This window comes from Atractosteus spatula, chromosome 10, assembly GCF_055471065.1.
Source record: "Atractosteus spatula isolate fAtrSpa1 chromosome 10, fAtrSpa1.hap1, whole genome shotgun sequence".
NCBI lineage: Eukaryota > Metazoa > Chordata > Actinopteri > Semionotiformes > Lepisosteidae > Atractosteus > Atractosteus spatula.
The window spans coordinates 17,751,079-17,762,869 of NC_142715.1; the positions used below are offsets into that span (position 1 = coordinate 17,751,079).

The window sequence follows — 11,791 nt, forward strand, 5'->3', positions numbered from 1 at the left end:
TCCAAATGATCAGTTCAGTGTAGAAAAGAGCAGCGTAAAACCCCGTCAGGCGTGCAAAACGTAAAAATGAAAGAGAATCGCTTTGTTTCTGCCCGCTTTCTCACTGAAGCCCTTTGGTGTGTTAATAGAAGGTTATAACCGCTACACTGCGCGATGTGGGAGGGGTGATTTGCAAGCAGAGTTGACCTTTGAGAAAGGACTCGTCTAGGGATTATATTTCCACATTTTGAAGAGATTTTCTCCATTTCTGTAGCCTGATTTCCACTATTGCTAGAGAGCTGTAGAATCTGGAATAACCTATCCAGCTCTGGGAACAGTGTGTAGATGACAGGTTTGTGACTTTCTCATGAGCACGGTATATGAATCCATCAGATTAAAGACACTCTGAGCATTTGAATTAAATTAACGATAGTCTGTCCCAGCTCGCCGCGATGGTATAGTGGTCAGTACTTTGTGCAATAGTCGCTGTACTCCTCGTAGATAATCTCAACGAAATCACAATACAGTACAATACAGTACAGGACACGCAGTGAGGAGCTCACGCAACGAATAGTCTTGAACATGCCAAGCGTAAAGGCACACTGCACATCTGCGAAACATCACATCCTAGTTTAGTTACAGTGAGATTATAGACTGGAAGCTAGGAAGTCTCAGATCACTTTTTTATTTAAGGTTCAAGCAAACCCAAATACCTTTGCAAGAGACATTTCAGAATCCCAGTCAAATCCAGTACGATTGCTGGATCCCTCGAATTCGGCTATATCACAGATCTGCAGTCCACGATTAGAATACTTTAGGTGCGTTGTGTAAGACATACCGTCCAGAGCATTTCTAAGACAGGAAATACATTTTCATTACGAAATGAGATATACTGTACGTAGAGTGAAATGGTCTGGTACGAGTCCTAAGTTTGAATAGTTCAAAATAGACGAAAAGGGGTAATTACAGACTCTTTCGAAATGTATGAACATTAAAGCTGTGCGGACCTTATCTTGATTTACCTAGTTTAATCGTTTTCAGAAAGTGTAATTGTATTATTTTATGTACCCCTGACGATTCTACTGATGTTATAAGTGCTCTTGTTTATATTGAATCTATTTTGTTGTTCAAATAAAAAGTAAAAAAAAACTTTCCGGATGCGGCTGCTGTAAAAATAAAATGACATCAAAGGCGTTGTACGTAGAGTTCTCAAGCCTGCTCCACAGAAGAACTAGCTAAGATGAAAAGTTCAATATTCTACTGACAGGGCTACTCCCGTCAACTGAGTTTCTTTCTGAAACAACGTTTTTCAAGAAAAACTTACACTTTGCAAAATTTGAAATAAAATACTTGCTTAAAAGTGCAGATTATTTTTTTTCCCAAAAACTGTAAATGGAGAAAACCACCCGTTGGAGTCTCTGTCGTACCATTGCTCAGTGCGGTCAGGTCGGGACTAAAATGATAGTAAGGTGCTGGTTCAAGCACATCTAGGCACGCCTTTCTCACTGTTCCATCGTGAGCATCATCTAGAGAAAAAGTGGCATGTAATGTTTAATACATTATTGACCTTATTAATAATTTGAGGGAATACAAATGCTTTGCATGTATCGAATTACAGCACGTAACAACTGACTACCTGAGTCGATATCACCGGGCAATTTCCAATAACGACCAACATCAGAAACTTCAAGAAAAATAAGATTCCATATCTTGGAATGTAGGGCGGGAGAATTAATTTATACTCCTGTTGCATCTTGAGCTAAACTTTTTTTTTTTTTAAATATGACGCAGATTTGCTCAAGATACTTGTAATCGCCTTAAAGAGAGTTTTCATGAAAACGTACATCGGCTAGCTCTCCACTGTTAATTGACAGAACTTTGAAGAAACATACAAATTACACATCTTAATGAACATGAAGGGAAATCTCTGGAAGCCCGTTTCCGCCAGGGAGTTAAAAAAAAACGCGCTATGGTATCTCATTGTATGTCCTTTTTTACTTAAAAACGGTCTTCTTTAGCTCAGCTGGCAAGACCTGGGTTCGAGCCAATGCAGTAAGGCACGAACTAGGGTGGGAGCTGCGAGGGCACAAGCCCTCGAACCCGAATCCGTTACAATAACAAAAGGACAGACATTGAAATATGGGCTATTTCGAAGTCGCAAATGTCAGATATAAAGTCGGAATTCTGAGTTACTAAGTCGCAATTCTGAGATACCATAGCTCGTTTTTTTTTACTCCCTGGCGGAAACGGGCTTCCATAGAAATCCGGGTTGTGAATAACAACTGTCACTACACACGATTGAGTTCTTGAGGCTGGCACCTAAGACCACTCAGCCATCCTGACAAGCAGTGGAAGATGCCCGTTACTTTGTCAAAGGATTATTAACTACTTTTCTTTTCTTATTATTACAGAGATTTCTACATTGCAAGACAATTGACGATTTAGATAAAAGTCTGTCGTGGCAAGCAAACCAGGCACGTACGGGGTTTGAACCCGCGCTCTTCGGTTTACGAAACCGACGCCTTACCACTTGGCCACCGCGCCCACAGTTTAATTCTCTTTCCCATCAAGGCTAATACATTTTGAAAATAAAAAAAATCTTTGTGCACAAATTGTAATGGCAGGAGAAGTAAAACAAATATGATTATGATGTACAGTAATTGTTCACTTAGTGAAATACTCACTTTTTTGGCCCACTGAATATAGTTCTTCTGTGGAGCTGGCTTCAGACTCTGCTTATAGCGCCCGTCAAATAAAATAGATATTTTATTTTTACAGGAAGACGCATTCCGAAATGTATCTCTGCAGTTTTAGAAAAGTTTTGAATGGCATATTTTATACAACGTACAAACCGTATTGTAATTGCAGACTGCAGATCTGTGCAGCAATCGTACTACATTTCACTGTGATTCTGAAATACGTCTAGCAAACATATTCAGGTTTCCTTGAACTTTTAATAAAAAACGACTTCGCTTTCAATCTCTGATGTCACTGTAAACATCGGACGTGATGTTCCGCAGATGTGCAGTGTGTGCCTTCTTGTCTTATTCAAGTTTACCGGATTTTTTAAACGAAAATACAAATTGGACAGTTTCAGACACATGAAGACTCATAAATGTCACTACAAATGACAAATTTGTAGTGTAAATCCGCCGGGCTGGTTTACGTGTCTGACCATCTCTCTCCTCCCTCTGTTGCAGTGAGCACTATTTTTTCATTTTCTTCCCTTGTAGTTTCCTTGCTCTTTTACTGTCCCTTTCTCCCACGGAGAGACGGAAAACATGCCGAAATCGTTTTCACCCTGTGTTTGTGCAACGTCAGTGTGTGAAGGGAAAGTAATCTACGCGGCTCCAGTAGCGCAATCGGTGAGCGCGCGGTACTTATACAACAGTGCACAGCGGAGTCATGCCGAGGTTGTGAGTTCAAGCCTCACCTGGAGCAATATAGCCTGTCTTTAGCTACTGAAAGCAACTGTCCACTTTAGATACTGCTACTTACAGGTCGTCCTTAACACCTTATCTAACGGGATTGTGGCCTGTTAGGTATTTGCTGGAGATCCGGTCTAAATTAACATCAAATGAACAGGTAAAGGTTTATTCCACGTCACACCCGAAGAAGGGTCCACGTGGTGTTTCCTTCTCTTTTCAGCATGGAATAAACCTATACTTTTTCCTTTGCAGCTGATGCAGGTCACTACTTAATTTCCCATCAGCTGTGGACCCCCTGCTGATCTCTACACAGATAGATGAGAGATATCTTCTTAGACGAGAGGTCTACTGGGACTAAGGGAACACGATGGGGTACCGAAGACTTGAAAAACCTCTCGCATTAGATTTTTTGTTGTTTCCCAGATTTGTTTTTAATGTTATTTTTGTTTTGAAGTTGTTCCGTTAAGTATTTTTTAATTTTATTTTCTGTAGTCGTTAGACTACTACAGTGATTTACCTAGGTTCCCGGAAGGCTTCTCGCATTGTGGTTGTTGTGTTTTTGGGTTACAAGTATTTTTTTTTTCTATTGATAGGACCCCACGCACTACTGTGGGACTAGTTAACTTAAGTTCTTACATTGTACCTGAAATTACCACATAAACTACTACTCTGTTTTTCCTTTTTTTTAATAAAGGCACAAATTATGTTTTTTTTTTCTTGTGGCTGATTGGCAATGTCCCTACAACGGGTCATTGCTACGAACCTGGCTGCTGAAATTTGTTCTCAATTGCAACAAACCTAAAATAACATCTGCTGCCCATTAGATCTTACTGATGTAGGAGACTAACTTAAACCACCTCTTCAAAGGGTTTAAGTAACTCAGTAGTGGAACAGTTGATAGCTTTTGAACTGTTCTGAATGTAGTGGAAATAATATGGTCACAAAGTAACGAACATACAGTATTCACCACTCGCTTTAAATATTTAGCTAAAATTGTTTTCTAGAGACCACAACTATTCACAATGAATTTGATCAATACATGTCTTTATTAATAAAAGTGTAATTTATTAATAATTAAGATCAATGTAAACCTTTATTAGTAGCTGTATTACCAGTTAATCTGATGAGAATTCAGAACACGAGTCTCTCGCTCAGTAAACACGCTTTATCGTTTACTGAGCTTTCGATGAACGTCTAAGTGAAATTCACTATCTTCACTTTTTGTTTAAAGAACACTTTTATCACATGTTCTGTACTCCCCATGTTGTTTAGCGGTGCTCTTTTCTACACGCCTGATTTGAGGATCCCCAGCTAAAATATTTTTTACTTAACAGGCTGGATTTGAGCGTCTTTACAGAGAGCTGATTTGGAAACCTCACATATGCAAATGGTGACACTTTGTTTTCGCTCCACATAAGAAACTCATAAATCTTTGAATGCTTTCCTCTTCTCCTGCAGCACTAGCATTTGTCTACAGTTTGTGGCATCTTTTCAACACAATATATTTCACCATGGACTGAAAGATCAAATGGTTTTGGCAAAAGATAAGGAGATCTCCTGGCCTGTAAGGGATCAAACCTACAACCATGGAGTTATTAGAACGACAATCGATCCAACTGAGCTACCTGACCACATACACGTGAGGCTCTCTGTGCAGCATAAAATTTAATTTAGAGAATTATTTTTCCTTCTGAATTTAAACCCTCACAATTATGTGTACTGGCTTTCTAAAAGTGGTGGATATGATGAAGAAGAGATCAGCCTCTGTGATGCAATATCAAGTGACACTGACCTTCTGTTATACTGTTCCCTGCTGCATTTTAACCTACTGGGGAAATACTGGTATCCATGCATGTAAGGTTTCCTCCTTGTCAAATTATTTTCAAGCACATTTTTGTTGTTGAAAATCAACCTTGTGGATTTCCATGTTGTGTCCCTCTTCTGTTAGTGTCACCCAAATTGATACATTGTGCTCTGGCGTTTCTTCAGATCATACCATTTTGTACAATACTGTATCAGTATTGTAGAACTCATATCATTAAAGAAAATAAGGCTTTTTTGTATATTTTATTATAATTGTATTTATATGTGGAAATATGTTATTTTAATATCGACATGTAAATTTGAAAAATTATTTCCCCCCCTAAAAGCAGGCAGCCTAACATTTTCAGCTGACAAAAAATTATATGAATTTTTAAAGATCCAGACTGAAAGTTTATAAAATATTGTTTTACACTATATGCTGCTGTTTTGGAAGTATACTTATTTTACAGGTGCAACTGTGGTTAACATTGCTGCCACGCAATGCTGGAGCTGTGTTTATTTCCTGACCTGTTGTTCTATCTGAGTGGAGTTTGTATGTTCTCCCCATGTTTGCTTGGAGTTTCCGCCAGGTGCTGCAGTTTCCTTCCACAGTCCAAAAACATTGTGATATCATTTTAGGAAGTGAATTTCATGATCATAAGTTTTCTAATGTCATTTTGTCACACCTGTCAAAGTGTGAATCGTTTGAACTTTCATCTTTCCTGTCATTTGAACCCAGACGCCTTTGTAACAATCTGTAGTTAATATTTCTGCAGTTTTAAGTGAGGTAGCAATGCTGTATATTTCAACGAGCCGTCCCTTCTTGCAGGACGAGGACCCTTAATTTCTCTTGATTTGTAGGGAAATGTAAATAACAGTCAGGATGTCTCATGTTGTGCCTGGATTTGTCCACTGTGGCTTTTCTCCTTTGTGTGGTTCAATGTATACATATTGATAACAAACATTTAAGTTTCCCTTTCCATTGGGGTTGATATTTTCATTGTGAGTTGCCAAGAGCTCCTTCATTTTTAATTGATAGTTTTAATATAATAAATTAGACATTATAAGCACATAAAATGGTTCTAAAAAGTTTCTTGCAAAAAACCTATTAAAATTAATAAAAAATTGTTCCCATCAAAAGTGTTACATTCAGAATTTACATCAAGGAATGGTTTAATTTCTTATTTCTGAAACATCAAATTGTAGAAAGAAGAAAGAAATGGGATGTTCAAGCCTCCCTTTTGTAAAACACAAGCTGCAGATACAGACATTGAGGACAGTATGGAAACAGTGGAGTGATGTGGACTCAAGTCACAGTGTCACTGAACAACCTCACCCACACTGAGTCCCCTGTCTGTAGTCCCCTTTACCTGAAGTGGGGTCTCCCTCAATGTCCCCTGGATCTCTGTATCCAGAGGGCGTCTCATCAGAGAGGAGTCTCCCTGTGAACAGACGAGCAGGTCAGTAATGGCTCTGACACAGATTGGCCTGTCAGATACCTCTTCTCTCCCAGTCAGTATTTATTTGCTGGTGTGAAATTAGGATGAAACTAATGACAAAGGTTAGTCCAGGTTGGTACAGGGTGTACTCCATCTTATTTATAATAACTGACCTGACAGCGTCTGGACTCTGGGGCACACTCTTTTTCCAAAACTCTCCACCTCTCCATCTTCTCCTTCAATTGTTGCTTCTCCAAAACTCTCCTCCTTTCCTCCTCCTTCTTCAGTTATTTCTTTACCTCCTTTTCACAAACTCTCCTCCTCTCCTTCTCCTCTTTTGCTTGTTTCTTCTCCTGCTTCTCCAACAGTTTCCTCCTCTCCTTCTTCTCCTTTGCTTGTTGCCTCTCCTCCTCTTCCCAAAATCTCCTTCTCTCCTTTTCCTCCTTTGCTCATTTCTTATTCCCCTCCTTCAGCTGCTTCCTCCTCTCCTCCTCCTGAGCTCACCTCCATTCCTCCTTCTCCTTCTGCCTCCTCTCCTCCTCCTGCTGCAGGCGTTTCTCCAGCCCCCGAGCGTAGGCCTTCCAGCTCTTCTGCTCCTTCTTCTCCCATCTCACCTCCTGCTTCTGCTGCTCCCTCCTGTTCTCCTCTGCCTCCTGGGCACGTCTCCGCTCCTCCTTGTTCATGGTCCTCCTAATTGCATCTGCTGCCTTGGTGCGTCTCCTCTCCTGCTTCTCCTCAGTCTTCCTCCTCTGCTCCTCCTCCTTCTCCCGTCTCCTCTTATCCTTCTCCAGCATCTGCCTCCTGTCCTCTCCCTCCTTCTCCCATCTTCTCTCCTTCCTCCTCTTCTCCTCCACCTTCATCCTGTCCTCCTCCAGCTTCCTCCTCTCCTTCTCCTCCTGCACCTCCTGTCTCCGATCCATCAACCACCCTTCCAGCTTCCGCCTCCTCTCCTTAACCCGCTCCTGGGTGTTCAGGGACCGGTGTCTCCCATCCCGGAAATTCCTGACATTCTCCACTGGTGCCACTGTCCTTTTGCCCCCTTGCGGCTCCTTCCATCTCTTCAGCTCTGTAGTGTTGCTCTTATCCTCATCGACCCCGGAACAGCACAGCATCTTGGTGAAGGAATGGGAGGAGCTGACCTGCTTTGAGAGAGAGGAGTTAATATAGACACACTGACTGGACACTCCAGTACATTAACACTGCACTGAGAGAGAGAGGGGTTAATACAGACCCACTGACTGGACACTACAGTAAAGGTTCACTCCTCACCTCTCCTAGAATCACAGGAGCTACAGGGTCCTCTAGGTGTCTCAGCACCTGTGTTCTGACTTCTAGCAACTCTGGAGGCCTGTCTTCAGGACTTGGACCTTCCTGACTCTCCTGATTCCTCTGCCTCTTTTTCTTAGTCTTCTTCACCCAAGCCTTCTCCTGGGAGGTGATGGGAGAGAGGTGAGGTCTGGGGACAGGCAGCTGGCTGGACAGTGAGGCAGTGACCTGGGGCAGGTCAGTGTCAGGATTAGAAGAGGTGGACATGTTGTCCTCTTCATCTTTTTCAGGGCTGACTTGGAAAGCACGCCTCTTTGCACTTGGACACTGAAGACAGACACAGGTCTTTGCTGTTGGGGTCAGTTCTTCTTAGTCTTAATATACCCTCAGTATATGCATTGTGACTGTAATAAGAGTCTGCACAGTTGACTCTACACAAGGACAGAGGGGGCAGCATGGAGCAGTCGGCAGGGAGTTTAATGAGCTCAGCGGCATCACAGGTGAGTGTAGAGGGAGGGCCCAGGGGCACCGAGGTCCAGGAAAGGAAGGGGTGGACAGCTGGTTCTCTTTGAAAGCCTTGTCCACCTGGATAATGGGCTGTGGAGGCTGAAGACACACAGGAGACCTTGGTAATGGAGACACCCTTCACTTCTAATTCTGTACGCACTATAAGGTCCACATGTACTGAGTTTCACCAGGTGAGTCTGCACAGTTTGTCCAATAAGATCCTGGACAAGTGTGTCTGTACAGTTGTTTTAAGTGTTTGTACAGGGGTGAGTCTATACAGTGTGTTTAATAAGAGTCTAAACAGGTCTGTTTATATAGTGAGTCCTAATAAAAGCCTGTACAGTCTATACAGTCTATACAGTGTGTCCTGTAAGAGTCTGTACAGGTGAGTCTGTACAGTGTGTCCAATTAGAGTCCATACAGGTGAGTCTATACAGTGTGTCCAATAAGAGTCTGTACAGGTAACTCCACACAAGGACAGAGGTTCTGTTCGCTTCTCACCTGTCTCGGAAGCTCAGGAGCTCTGACACTCCTTAGAGGAGGGAACTTAATGGGGGCAGCATGGCGCAGTCAATTTCTATATCTAATGTTGTCCCTCAAACATTTTGTAATATCTCTGGGAGTGTATACAGTAGAAGCCTGGTTAACTGCTTAAATTCAAACTAAACAGGACTATGGGAATGAGATTTGATTTCGAACTGGGATTTAAATAAATAGGAACGCTGCACTACATTGTGCTTTATGTAAGACAAAAGGTGGGCTTCCTGTGTTTTCGATAACTCAGTTGTAAGAGCGGAGGAATATAGTGGAAACAGCTGGGAACTCTTTGTCCTCTGGTTTGAATCTGGCTGGAAGAAAGGTGTTTTTTATGTTCTTTAATCAAAAAGTGAAAATTTGTCATTCACTTAGTTGTCCAACGAAAGCTGAGTAAACGGTGAAGCAGAGCCTCTTGTTCTGAATTCTTCTAACATTTTCTAGGCTTGTAGACTCCTCACTCTTCCTAAAACAAAGTGCCGCAGATAAAGATACAGTAGTTGTTGGGAGTTTAGTTCAGTGGTAGAGCACATACAGTACAGTACCTCGCATGTATGTGGCTGTTTTCAACCGCCGGCGTCTCCACTCTGGATTTCTTCCTAAGCGAGATATCTTTCCTTACTTGTGTGTGAATTTCAGCGCGACACATAAACCCTTTGTCTGTTTTATAAATATTCTATTTTAAATCAGTTAAAACAAAAAAAGTACTAATTACATACACGTAGAAAACACATGTATCTAATTTGAAAATGTGGGCAATGTATTACTAGTTGTGGAGCTGAGCTCACAGTAGAGCAGTTGATATTGTTAAACCACGTATTGTTTTTAAATTATGCCACTAAACACTGGCACGGTGTTTGTGCAGTCCTACCCAAGCTTTCTATCGAGTGGATGAGTCTCCTGTTCCATCTCCAATTCTTTCCGCACATTTCATCTGTTTCACCACCTTTATCATTAGATTATAGCCACTAATACGAGAATACTGTTCTGAAAGACTGTCTTAAATAATAATGTTGAAAAGGGTAATGATAAGAGTTTTTTTCATTAAGGTAACCATACATTTGCCTGTATAGTACAACTTATTATCTGTATCCGCAAATCCCCAATATTAATGCTGTCTCCTGAGAAACACAAGTGTAGAGTCAAATTATATTAAATAATACAACAAATCTATTCAATTAACACCCCTATGTGACAGAACACATTTAAGACTTACACCCCTTTAAATATGTATTTCCTTCATTTCAGTTCTCTCCCCAGGATACCTGAAAATTCATTATAGTATAATAAAGTCTGTGCATGCATTACCTGTAATACAGCTACTAATACAGATAACATTAAACTTCATTATTAAGATATTACACTTTTATTAATAAAATATGAATTGATAAAATTCCTTGTGAATAATTGTAGTGTCTGGAAAGCAATTGTTCATTACTTAATGACGATATTATTTCCACTACATTCAGGACAGTTCCAATGTAATCTATTGTTCCGCTTAGTCTGCTTAGTCTCCTACTTTAGTAATGTCTAATGGGCAGCAGCTGTTATTTTAGGTTTGTTGCAATTGAGAACAGGTTTGCTACAGAGCTGCTGACAAATTTCAGCAGCCAGTTTGTTGCAACTGACCCGTTGTAGCTACCAATCAGCAGCAAGGAGAAACAAACAATAGTTTTGTTTTTTTTTTAATAAAAAAAGGAAAACCGAGTAGTAGTTTATGTCGTAATTTCAGGTACAATGTATGAACTAAAGTTAACTAGTCCCACAGTAATGCGTGGGATCCTATCAACAGAAAAAAAAATAGTTGTAACCCGAAAACACAACAAACACAAAACGAGAAGTCTCCCGGGAACCTAGGTAAATCCCTGTAGTAGTCTAGCAACTATAAAAAAACAACCAAATGCAACAACTTCAAAAGAAAAAGAACATTAAAAACAAATCTGGGGAACAACAAAAACACAGAATCTGATGCGAGAGCTTTTTCAAGTCTTCAGTGCTCCTCTCCTCTCAGTAGACCTCTCTCATATATTTGTGTACAGGTCAGCTGGAGGTAAACAGCTGATAGTAATTTAAGTAGGGAGCTGCGCCAGCATGTGTGGGCTGCAAATGGAAAAGTCAAGGTTTATTCCATGCTGAAAATAGAAGTAAACACAACGTTTCAGCTGTGGAGCCTTCTTTGATTGTGACTCGAAATAAACCTTTACTTGTTTGTTTGATGTTAATTTATTTCCATCAAATACCTAAGAGTATCTAAACTCGACAGTTGCTTTCAGTAGCTAAAGACAATACTCCAGGTGAGGCTTGAACTCACAACCTCGGCATAACTCCGCTGTGCACTGCTGTATAAGTACCGCGCGCTGACCGATTGCGCCACTGGAGCTGTGCAAGTTGTACTCCTCATACAGACTGACGCTGCAGAAACACAGGGTGAAAACGGTTTCGGTTGTGGATTCATCTCCACATGGGGAAAAGGAACAGTAAAATAGCAAGGAAAATACAAGAAAAGAAACTGAAAGAATTGTGCTAACAGCAAAGGGGGACGGAGGGAGGTGGTCGGAAAAGTAAATCAACCTGGCGGATTATTTGTAGCGACATTTTTTGAGTCAATCAGCACACGGATTTCTCTTCATGTGCCTTAAACTGTGCAGTTTGTATTTTCGTTGTAGATAGGTTTCTTCAGACGTCCAGTAAAGTGACAATAATGGAGAACTAGCTGACGCACCCCGTTGTGAAGACCCTCTGTAAGGTGATTACACGTTTCATTTTCAAGTCGCCTCCTTTACACGCAATTGCAACCCCGACACTGAGAGAAAGCATGAGAAATGGCTTCAATTT

At 40.9% G+C, this 11,791-nt stretch overlaps 1 protein-coding gene and 3 non-coding genes across 4 annotated transcripts; 1 reads left to right on the plus strand and 3 right to left on the minus strand.

Annotated features, from left to right (window-relative positions):
• Nucleotides 1-2,451: 2,451 nt before the first annotated feature.
• trnat-cgu (transfer RNA threonine (anticodon CGU)) lies at nt 2,452-2,523 on the minus strand. The gene has a single exon. It is a non-coding gene; the product is annotated as a tRNA-Thr (tRNA).
• Nucleotides 2,524-3,326: 803 nt separating this feature from the next.
• On the plus strand, nt 3,327-3,420 carry trnai-uau (transfer RNA isoleucine (anticodon UAU)). The gene is made up of 2 exons: nt 3,327-3,364; nt 3,385-3,420. It is a non-coding gene; the product is annotated as a tRNA-Ile (tRNA).
• Nucleotides 3,421-7,149: 3,729 nt separating this feature from the next.
• LOC148825571 (uncharacterized) lies at nt 7,150-8,182 on the minus strand. The gene is made up of 2 exons (XM_088926230.1): nt 7,919-8,182; nt 7,150-7,791 (listed from the first exon to the last, which is right to left on the minus strand). Exons 1-2 carry the CDS (start codon nt 8,180-8,182, stop codon nt 7,150-7,152), a joined length of 906 nt encoding a protein of 301 aa, XP_088782356.1.
• A 3,060-nt stretch (nt 8,183-11,242) lies between these two features.
• Nucleotides 11,243-11,336, minus strand: trnai-uau (transfer RNA isoleucine (anticodon UAU)). The gene is made up of 2 exons: nt 11,299-11,336; nt 11,243-11,278 (listed from the first exon to the last, which is right to left on the minus strand). It is a non-coding gene; the product is annotated as a tRNA-Ile (tRNA).
• Nucleotides 11,337-11,791: the final 455 nt, after the last annotated feature.

Coding starts and splice junctions, on each gene's coding strand:
- LOC148825571 (XM_088926230.1), bottom strand. CDS start 8,182: ATGTCCACCTCTTCTAATCCTGACACTGACCTGCCCCAGGTCACTGCC. Junction 7,792..7,918: donor CTCCTGTGATTCTAGGAGAG/GTGAGGAGTGAA, acceptor TCTCTCTCAAAG/CAGGTCAGCTCCTCCCATTC.